This window comes from Geotrypetes seraphini, chromosome 5, assembly GCF_902459505.1.
Source record: "Geotrypetes seraphini chromosome 5, aGeoSer1.1, whole genome shotgun sequence".
Classification (NCBI taxonomy): Eukaryota; Metazoa; Chordata; class Amphibia; order Gymnophiona; family Dermophiidae; genus Geotrypetes; species Geotrypetes seraphini.
In genome coordinates this window covers 190,249,093-190,267,406 of record NC_047088.1, presented here as the reverse complement: position 1 = coordinate 190,267,406, position 18,314 = coordinate 190,249,093, and the positions used below count along the sequence as shown (strand labels likewise).

The 18,314-nt window shown below is 45.3% G+C and overlaps 1 protein-coding gene across 2 annotated transcripts in view; it reads left to right on the top strand.

Annotated features, from left to right (window-relative positions):
* The window catches only part of UBE2E3 (ubiquitin conjugating enzyme E2 E3), a 168,265-nt gene extending 152,372 nt beyond the window's left edge, over window positions 1-15,893 (top strand). For both annotated transcript variants that reach the window (XM_033946274.1, XM_033946275.1), the window contains exons 5-6: window positions 5,785-5,932; window positions 15,258-15,893. In XM_033946274.1, the coding sequence (XP_033802165.1) occupies window positions 5,785-5,932; window positions 15,258-15,355 (246 nt within the window). In that variant the 3' untranslated portion in view covers window positions 15,356-15,893. The remainder of the gene's footprint in view (window positions 1-5,784; window positions 5,933-15,257) is intronic.
* The last annotated feature ends 2,421 nt before the right edge of the window (window positions 15,894-18,314 follow it).

Sequence of the window (18,314 nt, the reverse complement as noted above, 5' to 3'; positions counted from 1 at the left end):
GAGGCTCATGGTCACTAGGCCTTCCAATGGTATAAAATCATATATGAATATTTTTCAAAGAAACCAAAATCAAGATTGAGAGATATTTGGTCTATGGAAATACAACAAAATATCTCTATTACTTAGTGGCCATGGGTTTGGACTCAACGATGTGTTGCACTGCATCAGCATCTGTGAGACAAACTTTGTTTTTTCTATTATATAGACGATTTTAGACACCAGTCAGATTACAAAAATTAGATAACACCAAATCAAATAGGTGCTGGCACTGCCATCTTGAAGTGGGGACACTGGATCATCTTTTATATTACTGTCCATTAATATTAAATTTTTTGGGAAAACAATTTGGGGCAAAATTAATTTTGTCTTAGGTATTGATATCCCGCTGACATATGAGGTGATCTTATTTGGGACATCGTTACAATCCAAGAGTCCAATTGACAAAAACAAAGATAGACTTCTTCTGATATTGACTGAGGTGGCCATGCAATTAACCACCCGAAATTGGAAGAAATGGGATAGGTTGAATTTTACTTTTTGGTGGGAAACACTTTGTTTATATTATCGTTATGAAAAATTGTTAGCGGACCAATCGGGGCAGTTTAGGAAATGTGAAGTCCATTAGAATCATTTGTTAAATATCTTAATGATTAATATTACTTCCAGAGTTGATTTTAGTTCCATGCATCCAGGAAGGATGGAAGGGAAAGGGAGGGGGGATAGATAATGGGATTTAGGCAATTGGCAAGTATGTAAGTGCTATTGTTTTGAATTCTTGAATGTATTTCTGTTGCACTTTTGAGATGTTTAATAAAATCAATAAAGAATTTAAAAAAATAGGAAAATCAGCCTTTTTCTGGCTGCGGTAAAAGTAGGGATATGGAAGCGGGTATGGAACTGTACACATCAACCAGGGATACACAAATAGATGAATATTTGTTACAAGATAAATGCGGTAAAAGTTAAGAACTTTCAAAGGCCACTTTTTTACCACAGCTTAGTAAAAGGACCCCTATATTTATTATTCAAATGTTTGCTGTATTAATTCAAATGTTTGCTGTATTATTCAAATGTTTGCTGTATGTTTTAATCCAGGGTTTTTTTTCTTTTACGTTGTTTTGTCTTAGTGTTAGCGGTTGATTGTGGCTAGCTGCATGGATTTTTCCTGTCTGCTCATCAGATAAGACAATATATGGCAATATGTATTGGCAGCATTTGACATATTGAATCATGTTATTTTACTTGATAGACTGAAAGGTTGTGGAATTGGAAGAATAGTTTTAAAATGGTTCTCCCCTTCTTTCGGAATAGGCAAGAAGTTTTAGTGGATGGTGTATTGTCCCACCGGCAGAAAGTTATGACGGGTGTGCCACAGGACTCAGCCCTGTCAGCTTTTTTGTTTAATCACTATCTCATTCCCCTCTGTAGACTGTTGCAGTCCATGCAGGTCTCATATCATCAGCTTTATGCGGATGATGTTCAGTTTGTGCTCCCTATTGATGGGGACTTTGGAAAGGTAGTTCAGCAGCTGCAGAGAGTGATGACAGAGATTAATAGTTGGATGAATTGTAACAGATTGAAATTGAGTGTTCAGAAAACGAAGGTTATACAAGGGTCATTTCATAAATAATTCACACAATTGTTTTTTAATTTACATGTTTTTTTTCAAGTATTTCTTTACAATCCTTCAATATAGTCTCCCTGCTTTGCAATGACCGAGTCCCAACATCCAGAAAGCTTCATTATTCCATCCAAGACACTGTTTTTGTTCAGTTGCCGAATGGCTCGGGTACCAGTGGAAAAAAAGCTCTTCCAGAGATGCAAAATGATGTCCAAGCATTGATATATATACCGTATTTTCACGCAAATAACACGCACCCGTATAAAACGCGCACACGTGTATAGCGCGCAGAAATCACGATGATAAGCACAAAAACTTTGGTATAACGCGCTCACGATTATACCGCGCATGCTGCCCGACTCTCCGTTCACCCCCCTGACTTCCGTGCACTGCCTCGCCTCTCCGTGCGCTGTCCCGACTCTCCGTTCAACCCCCCTGACTTCCGTGCACTGCCCCGCCTCTCCGTGCGCTGTCCCGACTCTCCGTTCACCCCCCCTGACTTCCGTGCACTGCCCTGACTTTCCGTGCGCTGTCCCGACTCTCCGTTCACCCCCCCTGACTTCCGTGCACTGCCCCGCCTCTCCGTGCGCTGTCCCGACTCTCCGTTCACCCCCCCTGACTTCCGTGCACTGCCCCGCCTCTCCGTGCGCTGTCCCGACTCTCCGTTCACCCCCCCTGACTTCCATGCACTGCCCTGACTTTCCGTGCGCTGTCCCGACTCTCCGTTCACCCCCCCTGACTTCCGTGCACTGCCCCGCCTCTCCGTGCGCTGTCCCGCCTCTCCGTTCCCCCCCCCCCCCCGACGTCCGATTCACCCCCCCCCCCCCGGCAGGACCATTCGCACCCCCACCCCGAAGGACCGCCGACTCCCCGACAATATCGGGCCAGGAGGGAGCCCAAACCCTCCTGGCCACGGCGACCCCCTACCCCCACCCCGCACTACATTACGGGCAGGAGGGATCCCAGGCCCTCCTGCCCTCGACGCAAACCCCCCTCCCCCCCAACGACCGCCCCCCCCCCCAAGAACCTCCGACCGCCCCCCCAGCCGACCCGCGACCCCCCTGGCGACCCCCACGACGCCCCCACCCCCCTTCCCCGTACCTTTGGTAGTTGGGCCAGAAGGGAGCCCAAACCCTCCTGGCCACGGCGACCCCCTAACCCCACCCCGCACTACATTACGGGCAGGAGGGATCCCAGGCCCTCCTGCCCTCGACGCAAACCCCCCTCCCCCCCAACGACCGCCCCCCCCCCAAGAACCTCCGACCGCCCCCCCAGCCGACCCGCGACCCCCCTGGCCGACCCCCAAGACCCCCCCACCCCCCTTCCCCGTACCTTTGGAAGTTGGCCGGACAGACGGGAGCCAAACCCGCCTGTCCGGCAGGCAGCCAACGAAGGAATGAGGCCGGATTGGCCCATCCGTCCTAAAGCTCCGCCTACTGGTGGGGCCTAAGGCGCGTGGGCCAATCAGAATAGGCCCTGGAGCCTTAGGTCCCACCTGGGGGCGCGGCCTGAGGCACATGGTCGGGTTGGGCCCATGTGCCTCAGGCCGCGCCCCCAGGTGGGACCTAAGGCTCCAGGGCCTATTCTGATTGGCCCACGCGCCTTAGGCCCCACCAGTAGGCGGAGCTTTAGGACGGATGGGCCAATCCGGCCTCATTCCTTCGTTGGCTGCCTGCCGGACAGGCGGGTTTGGCTCCCGTCTGTCCGGCCAACTTCCAAAGGTACGGGGAAGGGGGGTGGGGGGGTCGTGGGGGTCGGCCAGGGGGGTCGCGGGTCGGCTGGGGGGGCGGTCGGAGGTTCTTGGGGGGGGGACGGTCGTTGGGGGGGAGGGGGGTTTGCGTCGAGGGCAGGAGGGCCTGGGATCCCTCCTGCCCGTAATGTAGTGCGGGGTGGGGTTAGGGGGCCGCCGTGGCCAGGAGGGTTTGGGCTCCCTTCTGGCCCGATATTGTCGGGAAGTCGGCGGTCCTTCGGGGTGGGGGTGCGAGTGGTCCTGCCGGGGGGGGGGGATGTATCGGACGTCGGGGAGTCGGCCGGGCAAGAGGGCTTGGGCTCCCTCTTGCTCCGATCGTGGATGCGGGTGCGGGTGGGAGCGCGTGCGAGTGGTCGTTCGGGGTGGGGGTGCGAGTGGTCCTGCTGGGGGGGTGAATCGGGCGTCGGGCGGGGTGGGAACTATGTTTTAAAACTTTCGTATACCGCGCTCACGCATATAACGCGCGAGGGGTATGCGCGGTAGGTAAAAACGCGTATAACGCGCGCGTTATATGCGTGAAAATACGGTATATATTTTTTTCCAACTTTGAACAAAGGTTGAAGTCTGGTGGACTCATGTCTGGACTGTAGGGAGCATGAGGTAATACCTCCCAGCTATATTTGTGTAGTTTTTCAATGACGAATGGAGAGCTCCATCTTCCCCATAGCCAAAAAAATTTCGATGAGCTCAATCAAAAGTCAAACAAATGATGATTTTTGATTATGATCATGAAGGCATCATCATTACAGACAAAATTCCATGTGGAAGAAGTGTCGCAGCAGTGTATTATCATGATTTTTTGCAAAAAATGCACAAAACCTGACCTCAGTTGCTCTTGACTGGGCCACTCATTCTTCACAACGCTCGCCCACACATAGGGAATGTCATCATTGAAAAATTACACCAATACGGCTGCAAGGTGTTACTTCATGCTCTCTACAGTCCAAACATGAGTCCACCAGACATCAACTTTTTTCCAAAGTTGAAAGAACCTATGCGTGGACCTTGTTTTGCATCTCTGGAAGAGATTTTTTGCGCTGGTACTCGAGCCATTCGGCAACGGAACAAAAACGGTGTCTTGGATGGAATAATGAAGCTTACCGGACGTGGGGACTCGGTCATTGCAAAGCAGGGAGAATATATTGAAGGATTGTAAAGAACTATTTGGAAAAAAATAAAACATGTAAATTTTTAAAAATAGTGTGCATTATTTATGAAATGACCCTCGTATGTTTTGTTCGTTCATTGGGATATGTTATTCTTGATAAAATCGACCTATTAGGCACTACTGTTGGAATATCCACGGAGGTAAAATATTTACCTCCGGTTTTATAAGATTCTTGTCTGACGTTCAGGGGGCATGTATGTGCAGTGGTAAAAAAGGTATTTTTTAGATTGCGTCTGTTGAACAGTTTGCTCCCATATTTGTCTGCCTCTTTTTAGGACTGTCTTGCAGAGTGTGATATTATCATGCTTAGACTACTGTAATTTGGTGCTTCTGGTATACCTGCATCAGCACTGAGTGCGCTGCAGGTAGCCCAGAATGTGATCATTTCAACTCTGTTTTCATTAAGAAAGAGTGATCATGTGACAGAATGTTATTTATCTTTGTATTGGTTAAAATTAAAACATTGAATCCTATATAAATTACTGGTCATGGTGCATCTTTGTATACACAATAAGACATCGAAACATTTGATGGATAGCATTCTGCCATATAAACCACAGCGCATGTTGTGCTCGGTGACTCACGATGACCTACATATTCTGACAATGAAATAGCTGCGGCTATCTGTGTCTAGAGCAGGGGTGTTAAAGTCCCTCCTCGAGGGCCGCAATCCAGTTGGGTTTTCAGGATTTCCGCAATGAACATGCATGAGATCTATTAGCATACAATGAAAGCAGTGCATGCAAATAGATCTCATGTATATTCATTGGGGAAATCCTGAAAACCCTACTGGATTGCGGCCCTCAATGAGGGACTTTGACACCCCTGGTCTCGAGCAAGCATATTTTCATGTGTGGGTCCTCGGGAATGGAATAAGCTTCCAGGATATTTACGACAGCAAACAAGTTTGAGTAGTTTTAAGAAAATGATGAAGAAATACCTCTTCTGTAAGATGAAATATGGGACTTGATTTATAGTTTTGTTATGCGAGGCGCTGGTAGCCTCTTTGTAATTTTAGGAGGCTTTACATCACTATTATGTTTTATTCATGTTTGATTTGTTGTACTGTATGTGATTCTGTTTGTGTATGTACTCTATTGTGACCCGCCTTGGGAAAGGCGAGATATAAATAAATAAATACAAATATAAAAAGTGCAAATAAACCTTAATCATAAACTGTATATTTTTTATTTCTGTTATAACTGTTAAAATTGTACTTTATCCTATAAATTATTTTTGTTATAGGTTACTTTTCGTACCAGGATCTATCACTGTAATATCAACAGTCAGGGAGTCATCTGTTTGGATATTTTGAAAGACAACTGGAGTCCAGCTTTGACTATTTCAAAGGTTTTGCTGTCTATTTGTTCTCTCTTGACAGATTGCAACCCTGGTAAGTATATTAAGTTACCCCTTTGACTGGTGTGCCACAAATGTCAAACTAGTCTACTGACAGTACTATACAATATTTTTGAAAATATAAGATATGGAAAGTGTGCAACAGTTCAGGTCACTGATGAATAAAAAAATAGAACATTTTGTTCAAGGATGTCTAAGGATCCAATGAATTTAAGGCATTTGCTTTTCAATTGAATTTAGAAGATAAGGAAGGTTTTAAATAAAATGTAGTTATATTTTATATTTTGGGTGGTTCATCACACAGGAACAGAATAAAATGTGTATATTTTTCATCCTGTTTCATTTTAGTCCTACTATTAGGTTTTAATTTACTGTTTTCAATTTTACCTCCTTTGTTGTCATGTTTATATTGTGGATGTCTTGCCCAAAATGTCCAACCTCAGACTTAGATGTCCTTTCGAAAATGCCCCTCATATTGAATAAAATATAAGTGTTGCGACATTAAATGGGGATTGGACTTGATATACTACCTTTCTGTAGTAATGATCAATGTGGTTTACATTTTATATACAGGCAATGAAGTGTTAATTGACTTGCCAAGAGTCACAAGCAGCAGCAGTGGGAATTAAATCCAGCTCCCCAGGTTACCAGGCTGCTGCAATACCCACTAGGCTACTCTACCAATATTAGTATGTGTAAATGTTAATAACACTGTTTAAGAGCTTCATAGAAGTGAAATATAGACATACTCAAGTGATGTATTCAACAGCTCTTCCTACATGGTAGAAGATAAAAAATTGTAAATACAATAGTTAAGGGCTGGAGCTAAAAGCCACAAAATTAAAACCATTTAAAATATAGCAAGCCTTCATTTCAGTGTGAAAATAGGATAACGCAACTTACCAATTCTGTCCAAAATAGCAGCCTGTAATGTAGCTAGTTGCAGAAAATCTGCTACTGTTAATTATTTTCAGATATATTATACTTTGACAAGAGTTCAAAGATCAGAACTTAAAAATGTCAAAAAAAGCTTCTTAAAACTACTATATTAACATTTAAAAATCACAAAATTAAAACAAGCCAGCCCCATAAAAAGCTTAAAAGTGCATCAGTTGAGCAGTTCTTAGTTCTTATTTTGCTTGCGAAAAACAGCAATATCTTCAAATTCTATACAAATTGACAAAAATCAAACAAGGAACACTAGGCTAGTTGAATCACTTCATTTTTGCAAATTTTAAACATTGAAATTGCAAAAAACAAAAATACTAAACTAAAAACGCTATGACACTCATTTTCAAAGCAGATGGATGTCTCAAAAAGGTCAAATCATGATTTATGAGAAGGCAGAATTTGGGATATTTTTCACTGAGTTTGTCCAAATAACAAGGGAGTATGTTTAAGGCATGTTTTAGGTAGAACTAGGGTAGGCCCAAAATTAGGAACATCTTTCAGTGATGATGGAATGAGAAGAAACATTCTTTAAGAAGTACATTTTTATGTAAATCTGTTTGTCACGTTCATGTTACAAACGGATGTTATGAATGATCAGCTGGCCACTAGAGGTGTAAAGACTTGACCCCCTCCTTAATCCCCCAGTGTCCCCCTCCTGCCCCCTAAGAACTGAAGCTGAAAGGGGATGTGACAATACCCAAAAGAACAGCAAGCAGCTCCCAAGAGTGGCCTAGTGGTCAGTGCAGTAGAATATAGACTAAGGCAGGTCTGCACAACTCTGGTCCTCGAGGGCCAAATCCAGTCAGGTTTTTTGGAATTTCCCCTGTGAATTTGCATGAGATCTATTTGCCTGCACTGCTTCCATTGTATGCATATTGATCTCATGCATGTTCATTTGGGAAATCTTGAAAACCTGGCCTGGCGAGGGCCAAAGTTGAGCAGGCCTGGACTAAGGGATTCAGGTGGTAGAAATTGAGTTCTCCAAATACAACAAATTACTTAATATATCTTTATATATGAAGCGCCTGCAGGCTTTTGAAGGCTATTGTAGTGGGCAGATGGGTACAGTAGGTTTTATTCTATTTTTGGAGGACTCACAGTGCAAAATAATGGAGTTATCATGGGAATTGTACCTGGGTGCCATTGTTTAACGTCCTCTACACTGACTATTAGGCTGTCCCTCTGATTTGCAGAAATTTATGTATGACCATTTGTCTCAAAATGATACCAGACAGATATTCTTGTGCCTGTTTTTTTGGCATTTATCAGTTAGATGTGTCAATTGGAAAATGGTTCTTTTTTGGGGGGAGGTCTAGGACAGTTTATCGAGGACAGTTCATTGCGACTGTTTCAGAATAATGAACTGGTCACAATGAATCCAATTCTCCTCCTTCTCCCCCTTCGCAGCGTCGCCAGTGCACACCTGGTTGTGTGGGGGGGTGTTACTCCCACCCCCTCCTCAAGATCTCCTCCCCGTCTCCATCAGCAGCCTTACCAGTGTTGCTGCAGTGGAATGGTCTCCTCCCAGTCCTCCCCGCTAAACTCTACCATCCCCCAAAAGAGAAAATGGTCCTCCCTGGTTGCGATGAATCATCCCATTCCATCTTTTTAGGCATCTTCTGTACAAAAACGTCCATCTGTTAGCCATTTTCAAAATGGAATCATAGATGTTCCTGTTCAAAAAGAGTTGTACGATGGCCATTCTTCTTTGACAAAATGAGCAAAACGTCTCAATTCAAACTTGGATGACTTATCAAAAATACCTCTCCACACATTCCAACCTATGCATTCCAATGATGTCACTCCTTTCCAGTGATGTCATAATGCATTTCAACCACAGAGAATCACTAAAACATAAATCATAGAACTGGAATTGAACTGAAACAAGATTTATCTTTGGACAAGTAGGCAGCATATTCTTACATGTGGGCAACGTCATCCACGGTACAAACAGTGCTAAAAGTGTACTGTCACTTAAAATGTCTTAAGAAGCTTCGAGACTGTCCGCACCGCGCACATGCAAGTGCCTTCCCACTTGGCATCGGCTCACGGTTACTCAGTTCTTTGTTTTTCACAGCGCAAAGAAGTTGTTTTTTGGACTATGTCCAACATAGATGCCTCCCTCAACATTGAACGTCATTCCTACATTGGGTAAACCTGCTAAGAAACTGTCTTCTTCACAACCAGTATCACAGGCACCTTCTGCATCAAGTCCCTTGATACATGCCAAACATCAACGCCATCATCGATCTCCTGTGCAGGCTGTCTCCTTTACGACATGCTTTCTCATCGTGGTCACCCACCTCTTGACTCCCTGCAACACCAATGGTACTAACTGTTAAACCTTCCAAGATCAACTGAAGGAGTTCTTTCGGAGGGAGCATGGTGACCTCTTTAAGTGCATGTGGCACAGGTGCTTCCATCAACTCCCTCAATACTGGCCCAGCCTGAGCATGGCACATTGAGGCTCAAGGGTACCGAATCCAGCTCTCAAAGTATCGACAGACATCGAGATCTCATAGTACTGATGCTCGCTTCTTTACATCCAAGTGAGCATCGCATGGCACAGATTTACATTCACCTCAACGTAAATCAAGATCTAGACATTTCTCGTCATCGATCTTCATTGTCATCTTCATCGGACCTGTACCAACGTCATCAAAGGAGCTCTTCTCGATGCTCTCATAATTATCGTACTCCTCAGACTAAGAAGCATTCTTCTTCTCCTTTCTATAGAGCAGGGGTGCCAAAGTCCCTTTTCGGGTCCAGTCAGGATTTCCTAAAGAGCATCTCAAATTGCCTCTTCACAATTTACTTAAGGAAGCTCTGTTTAAGAATTGGGAGATTCCTCTCACCCTTCCCATAGCTCCAAGAAATATTGATTCTCTGTACAGAATACAATCTTGTCCCAGCTTTGATAAGTCTTTGCTGGTTGAATCTACTCTTTAAAAAATCTCTCATCACAAGAGTATATGCTACTGCACCACTAGGACATGGAGGCCCGACCATGGATAAATTTGTAAGCTGCCACTTTCAGAACTCTATTTTGACCAACTGAGCTCTCAGTTACAACTTCTGTATGTCATTCTATCTTAAACAACTCATAAAGAAGTTAGCTGATTTTGAATAATATATCCCATCTGAGCGTCTTCCAGAATTCCAGGAGACTAGCCTACTCCAGACCAGAAAATTTATAGCAAGATCAGCTTTTGATGCATTTGATGTAACATCCAGAGCATCAGATATGTCTATTGCTATGGGATGTCTTGCATGGCTGCGAGTCTCTGACATAGACATTAACGTTCGAGATAGTCTAGCAAATAATCCCCATCTTAGAAACATGATGGCAGATAAAGGCCCATCTAGTCTACTCATCTGCAGCAACCATTATCTCTTTTTCTGAGAGATTCCACGTGCCTATCCCAGGCCCTTTTGAATTCAGACACAGTCTCTGTCTCCACCACCTCTTCTAGGAGACTGTTGCATGCATCTACCACCTCTTCTGTAAAAAAGTATTTCCTTAAATTATTTTGGAGCCTATCACCTCTTAACTTCATCCTATGCCCTCTCATTGCAGAGTTTCCTTTCAAATGAAAGAGACTCAACTCATGCACATTTATATTACGTAGGTATTTAAACCTCTCTATCATATCTCCCCTCTCCTGCCTTTCCTCCAAAGTATAGAGATTGAGATCTTTAAATCTGTCCCCATACGCCTTATGATGAAGACCACATACCGTTTTAGTAGCCTTCCTCTGGACCGACTCCATCCTTTTTATATCTTTTTGAAGGTGCAGCTTCCAGAATTGTACACAGTATTCTAAATGAGGTCTCACCAAAGTCTGATACAGGGGCATCAATACCTCCTTTTTCCTACTAGCCATACCTCTCCCTATGCAACCTAGCATCCTTCTAGCTTTCACCGTCACCTTTTCAACTTGTTTGGCCATCTTAAGATCATCACATACAATCACACCCAAGTCCCGTTCTTCTGTCGTGCACATAAGTTCTTCACCCCCTAAACTGTACCATTCCCTCAGGTTTTTGCAGCCTAAATGCATGACCTTGCATTTCTTAGCATTAAATTTTAGCTGCAAATCTTATCCGACAACCCTTCAGCAATATCGTTTATAAAAATGTTAAAAAGAACAGGCCCAAGAACAGAACCTTGAGGCACTCCACTGGTAACATCCCTTATGCGACGTGAACAAAACTGGAACACCTTAACAGACTCCAAGGCTAAGACTCAGCCATCTAAGACTTCCCAGAGATCTGCTTCCTCTTCCTATAAGAGATATTATCCAACCACCCCATCCTCTTCCAAACCCCCACCACAGAAGAGGCAGAAATTGCAGAAGCCTCAAAAGTCTCAGACTTCGGCTCCTCAAAAACCAGATCAGTCTTTTTGACATGCTTCTAAAGAGCATAGCCACAATACCCCCATCTCAGGCACCTCTCCAACCCATCGGAGGCCGACTTCTTTTATATCATCAACGCTAGATTCTCATTACCCCAGACACCTGGGTTCTCAAAATCATACAGGAGGGTTATTCTCTTCATTTCCTACCCCACCAAAGACAAAACACCTTGCTTCAGCTTTGCTGTTCTGTGTCGTCTTTACAAAACATCTCTGCAAGAAACATGATACGTCTCATAGTGGGCTCAATTATCCCTGGTCATTCACAGGGATAATTGAGCCCGTACTGAAACCCCTTTATTTAATCTTGGAAATTTTAGTGCAGTTGTTATCCTTGTACTGGGTTAAAGGGAGAGCTTTACCAATTTTTTAGTAGAAGTCTTTATACTCTCACCTTGTTCTTGCAACATTTCACATCAGATCTTACCATGGTTACTGCTTTTTTGAGATTGGAGTCTATGATTTCAATAGCTCTCCACAGTTCGTCCATATTGACAACATCAGGTTTAACCAACTCTCCAAACTACTCGTTCTCTCTCATGGAAGATGAGATCTCTCCAGCCTCCGCAGTGAGTGTCAGTGTCAGGGCTCCACCAACTCTCCTTCCACTGCTCCAGGGTTTAGCAGCTACCTTTCTTCTTGGGTAGACTGTATTACCTCTCACTCCATGGGACTCTCTCTTCCGGGTTGGAGAAGAGCCTGCCCCTGGATCGGGCTAAGAGAAACCCGATCAAAACTAAGGCTTGCCATAGAATTCGGCATTCCTCCCGAAGTCAGGAGTCTCTTTCACTTGGCACATTATTCTCCCATCGATTGTCTGCACCAAATTTCTGGAGCTCCCGGATACCAGAGGAATTGGCCAGGCAGCTCCTTTCCACTTCCCCATATCAACATGGGTATCGAGTAACACACAGAAGGGAAAAAAGCTTTGTCCAGCAGAAAGAGGTAAGAGAAAGCAGACATAGAAGACCAGCGTTGAGGGAGAGCTCTATGTCAAGCGTCTGTCCTTGATGCCATCTTGGATCAGATATCTTTTTTCATTTTAGCAATTTAGAATTTAGTGCAAGCCCTAGTACTAATACAGTTTAATTACTCTAATGTCTATTCGGATTGATCTGCACTTTTGTGTAGAAAGTTAGACATTGTAGAATACATCTACATGACTGTCACTTAGATAAAGCAATTTGTTTTTAAACTATGTATTTTAATATTTAACTTGTTATATGGTCAGGAACAGAGTTACCGTATTTTCGCGGATATAACACGCGCGTTATACGTGATTTTACGTACCGCGCATACCCCTCGCGCGTTATATGCCTGAGCGCGGTATACAAAAGTTTTTAAACATAGTTCCCACCCCGCCCGACGCCCGATTCACCCCCCCAGCAGGACCGCTCGCACCCCCACCCCGAACGACCGCTCGCACGCGCTCCCACCCGCACCCGCATCCACGATCGGAGCAAGAGGGAGCCCAAGCCCTCTTGCCCGGCCGACTCCCCGACGTCCGATACATCCCCCCCCCGGCAGGACCACTCGCACCCTCACCCCGAAGGACCGCCGACTCCCCAACAATATCGGGCCAGGAGGGAGCCCAAACCCTCCTGGCCACGGCGACCCCCTAACCCCACCCCGCACTACATTACGGGCAGGAGGGATCCCAGGCCCTCCTGCCCTCGACGCAAACCCCCTCCCCCCAATGACCGCCCCCCCCCAAGAACCTCCGCCCGTCCCCCAGCCGACCCGCGACCCCCCTGGCCGACCCCCACGACACCCCCACCCGCCTTCCCCGTACCTTTGTGTAGTTGGGCCAGAAGGGAGCCCAAACCCTCCTGGCCACGGCGACCCCCTAACCCCACCCCGCACTACATTACGGGCAGGAGGGATCCCAGGCCCTCCTGCCCTCGACGCAAACCCCCCTCCCCCCCAGCCGACCCGCGACCCCCCTGGCCGACCCCCACGACCCCCCCACCCCCCTTCCCCGTACCTTTGGAAGTTGGCCGGACAGACGGGAGCCAAACCCGCCTGTCCGGCAGGCAGCCAACGAAGGAATGAGGCCGGATTGGCCCATCCGTCCTAAAGCTCCGCCTACTGGTGGGGCCTAAGGCGCGTGGGCCAATCAGAATAGGCCCTGGAGCCTTAGGTCCCACCTGGGGGCGCGGCCTGAGACACATGGGCCAAACCCGACCATGTGTCTCAGGCCGCGCCCCCAGGTGGGACCTAAGGCTCCAGGGCCTATTCTGATTGGCCCACGCGCCTTAGGCCCCACCAGTAGGCGGAGCTTTAGGACGGATGGGCCAATCCGGCCTCATTCCTTCGTTGGCTGCCTGCCGGACAGGCGGGTTTGGCTCCCGTCTGTCCGGCCAACTTCCAAAGGTACGGGGAAGGGGGGTGGGGGGGTCGTGGGGGTCGGCCAGGGGGGTCGCGGGTCGGCTGGGGGGGAGGGGGGTTTGCGTCGAGGGCAGGAGGGCCTGGGATCCCTCCTGCCCGTAATGTAGTGCGGGGTGGGGTTAGGGGGTCGCCGTGGCCAGGAGGGTTTGGGCTCCCTTCTGGCCCAACTACACAAAGGTACGGGGAAGGCGGGTGGGGGTGTCGTGGGGGTCGGCCAGGGGGGTCACGGGTCGGCTGGGGGACGGGCGGAGGTTCGTGGGGGGGGGCGGTCGGTGGGGGGAGGGGGTTTGCGTCGAGGGCAGGAGGGCCTGGGATCCCTCCTGCCCGTAATGTAGTGCGGGGTGGGGTTAGGGGGTCGCCGTGGCCAGGAGGGTTTGGGCTCCCTCCTGGCCCGATATTGTTGGGGAGTCGGCGGTCCTTCGGGGTGAGGGTGCGAGTGGTCCTGCCGGGGGGGGGGGGATGTATCGGACGGCGGGGGAGGCATCAGGCTTTCAGGATGGGGACAGACCTTCAAGGGGGGACAGGACTTCAAGGGAGGACAGTGCACGGAAGTCAGGGGGGGTGAACGGAGAGTCGGGACAGCGCACGGAAAGTCAGGGCGGGCGAAAGGAGAGTCGGGCAGCATGCGCGTTATATGCCTGAGCGCGGTATAGAAAAGTTTTTGTACATATCATCGTGATTTCTGCGCGCTATACCCCTGTGCGCGTTTTACAATGGTGCGCGTTATATCCGCGAAAATACGGTATATGGTATTCTGATGCTTCCATTGTTAGGACAGAAAGAACTTTTCAAACTCCATTTGTATTTCACTCTCCGAGTCCTAAGGGAGTAAGGTATAAAAAGAGTTTTAAATAGCTAAGGGTTGGGAAACTGTCCTATGAAGAGATCAAAACAGTTACAAATTAAATTTATGACTACAATTTTTTTTACTTCTTTTTTTAATTTTTAATTTTTTAATTTTTTAATTTTTTTTACTTCTTTTTTTAATGTTTTATCAGTTATATTTCTTAGTAATTGACTTTGTTGTAATCCACAGTGAACTTCCAGTTACCTGGCAGAATACAAGTGATGTTATTGTACGTTATAATTTTGTTTTCTAAATTGTAACCTGGACTGGCCACTGTTGAAAATAGGATATTGGGATAGATGGATCCTTGGTCTGACCCAGAAGGGCAGCTCTAATGTTATTATCTGAGTTATAAATGTACTTAAAAGATCTTTTACTAAGCTGTGTTAAGCAGCTAGCATGAGTTTTATGGGACTATATCTTGAGGGACTACGGACTCAGATTGTAGTGGGGGGAGTAGAAGGGGATCTGCCATTGTGTCAGGAGTATGATAGCTTTATTTCTGGTTGGGTCTGCAGTAAGTTTCTGTCCTGTGCATTAAATACAGGGCAAATACTAAATAAACCCTTTGCATTTACATGTTAGATAGATGGGTCATGAATGAATATAAATCTGATTTTTTATATAAGCTAATAGACACACAAGTAAAATCATTTTCATAGCAAGCATATGTGATCTTAATATCAAACAGTCTGATTAAATGAAAAAATGATTTTTTTTTTTTAATATGCTATTCTTTCTTTCTTAATTTTACAGCTGATCCTCTGGTTGGAAGCATAGCTACTCAGTATTTGACCAACAGAGCAGAACATGACAGGATAGCCAGGCAATGGACCAAGAGATATGCTACATAAATTGTTTAACTACATGTGCAATGTGAAGGAGCAGGAGGCAACTTTGCAATGTGCAACAAATCTTTATAGCCTTTACAATACGGACTTCTGTGTATATGTTATATTGATTCTACTCTTTGCTTTTATCCTATGAAGACTGGGATATTGCCCAAAAAGGTAAATGCTATCAAGAGTAGAACTTTGTAGCTGTAGATTAGTTATGTTAAAATGCCTACTTGCAAGTCTTGCTTCTTTGGGATATCAAAATGTATTTTGTGATGTACTAAGGATACTGTTCCTGAAGTCAACCAAATATTATGGTGCATTTTAGCCTAATTCATTATCTGTATGAAGTTATTAAAGGTAGCTATAGATTACTAGGAATTATGTCATTTGTATTAAACCCAGATCTATTTCCAATTATGTGGTACATGCTGTTGTGAAAACTGTTTTATCTTTTGTCAGTTTGTACTGAAAGAACTTAATTTTTCCCTTTGTAGCTCAGAGAGCACCCAATGTATCACCCCCAAACACAATAAACATGTTCCTCTAAGGTGTAGTTTCATTGTTTTCCAATTTTAACATTTTTAAAAAGACTTGATACAATGATGTTTTGATGTTGTTTGATATATCTCTGTATTCTGTATAAATACAAATGCCCAATTAGAAGCTTTCTAAAAAATAATTTACATCTTAATATATATATATATAAATATGACAATTATTTTCCAGTTCTGTGTTTCAAGCATATTGTTGTAAAACAATCTTGAAACATGTAACTGTAGATAAAAGGTATCCGTTTGTATCTAATAGAATTTTAGGGAACATATAAGACAATTACAGTGGTACCTTGGATTACGAGCATAATCCGTTCCAGGAGCATGCTCGTAATCCAAAATGTTCGTTTATCAAAGTTCCCCATAGAAAATAGTGGCAACACCGAAGATTCATTCCAGAACCCGGGGTCTGTACCTGTCGGGTGCCGGGTGCTGCAGCTCTGTCTCCTCCGTCCGTCATCCGAAGAAGAACCCCACAGTGCCGCTTCGGGAGGGATGCCTCTAATGTCCGTCAGCTGCCGGAGAACCCCGCAGTGCCGCTTCAAAGGGATGCCTCCATCCGCCGGCCAGCCCTCCACGTCGGATGTCCCCCGCATGCTGGAGAGCCCCCAACCGAGCCCACACAGCCGAACACCGCCCCACCCGCACGCTGCGCACGACACGCACAACGTCGATGATTGACGCTGTGCACGTCACATGCAATGCGCAGGCGGGACGGCACCTGGCCGCGCAGGCCCAGACAGAAGTCCTCCAACCTGCGGAAGGCACCCGACGTGGAAAGCTGGCCGGAAGACAGAAGAGGAATCCCCCGAAGCGACACTTCCTGGACTGTAAGTGCTCGTTTATCGGGGCAGTGCTCGGTTTGCGAGTCAAAAGTTTGCTGAGTGTTTTGCTCATCTTGCAAAACACTCGCAAACCGGGTTACTCGCAAACTGAGGTTCCACTTTTGTCTTGTATGCTGTTTCAAAATAATTGGATATTATACTTAGGGCTTCTGTTTTTAGATTTTAACTGATAAAACACTACCATCGCTAAATAATAAATATTAAAGTAAGTGTTATTGGATAAAGACTCATAAAATACCAGTTCACCTATTACTCGTTCTTTTTCTTGCTTATCTTTTGTCTGTCTCAATTTTTGTATCATTCCTGTGCTGACAGTTCCCACATTTCATTATATATTTAATTCAATGGATGAGATATCCAGCAATAATAGTACTTTTGGGACAAAAACATTGATTTTTGTCAAAAATCCCAAATTATCTGGAAAATATAACACCTAAAATTACAATTTATAAACACAAAAGAACAGAAGCCTTAATTATCCTATAATCTACACTAGAGATCAATTTTCTTTTGTCAGGTAAAGAAAAGCTCAGAATATAGATTTCAATTCCAGTCCTTGAGAGCCACAAGTTAGTCTAGCTTTTACAATAACCAAAATATGCAAATAAACCTGGTTCCTGGACCAAGTATATTAAAATATCTCATGTATATTCATTATGATGATCTAAACTAAACTAAACTAAACCTTGGGTTTATATACCGCACCATCTCCACGAATGCGGAGCTCGGCACGGTTTACAGGAAGAAAGATGAGAGAGGAACTACAGTGGAGAGATTAAAGAGTTAGGTGTAAAGGGGGAAGGTGAGAGGCCTAAGAGGGGGGAAGTGTTACAGTTTTGAGAATAGCCAGGTTTTTAGGTGTTTGCGGAAGAGTTGGAGGGAGCTTGAGGTTCGGAGAGGGGAGGTGAGGTTATTCCAGATCTCAGTGATTCTAAAGGGGAGGGATGACCCAAGTTTGCCTACATGGGAAATACCTTTTATGGAAGGGAAGGATAGTTTAAAAATTTGGGAGGATCTGGAGGAAGTAGGGGTTGGGGAGTTCCAGGATAGAGGGATAACGGCAGGAAGGATGCCATGTAGGATCTTGTAGGCCAGACACGCACATTTGAAGTGGATCCTGGGGATTACTGGGAGCCAATGGAGCTTAGACAGGAGTGGTGAGACGTGATCAAATTTGCTTTTTGCGAAAACAAGCTTAGCTGCGGCGTTCTGAATCCGCTGAAGTCTGTGGAAGCTTTTCTTGGTTAGGCTGAGGTAGATAGAATTGCAATAATCCAATCTGGAGAGGATGATGGATTGTACTAGGACTGCGAATTGTTTTTGGTGAAAATAGGGTCTGACTTTCCTTAGCATGTGAAGGCTAAAGAAGCATTTCTTCACCAGGGATTGGAGATGTTCGTTGAAGGATAGAGAAGAGTCTAAGGTGACACCCAGAACTTTGCTTGAGAACTCGAGCTGTAATGGGGGGCCGGAGGACAATGGGATGGAGGAAGGTAGATGGTCTAATTTTGGGCCGAGCCAAAGGAGTTTTGTTTTGGACTCGTTTAGTTTCATATGCATTGTGAATGCCCAGGATTG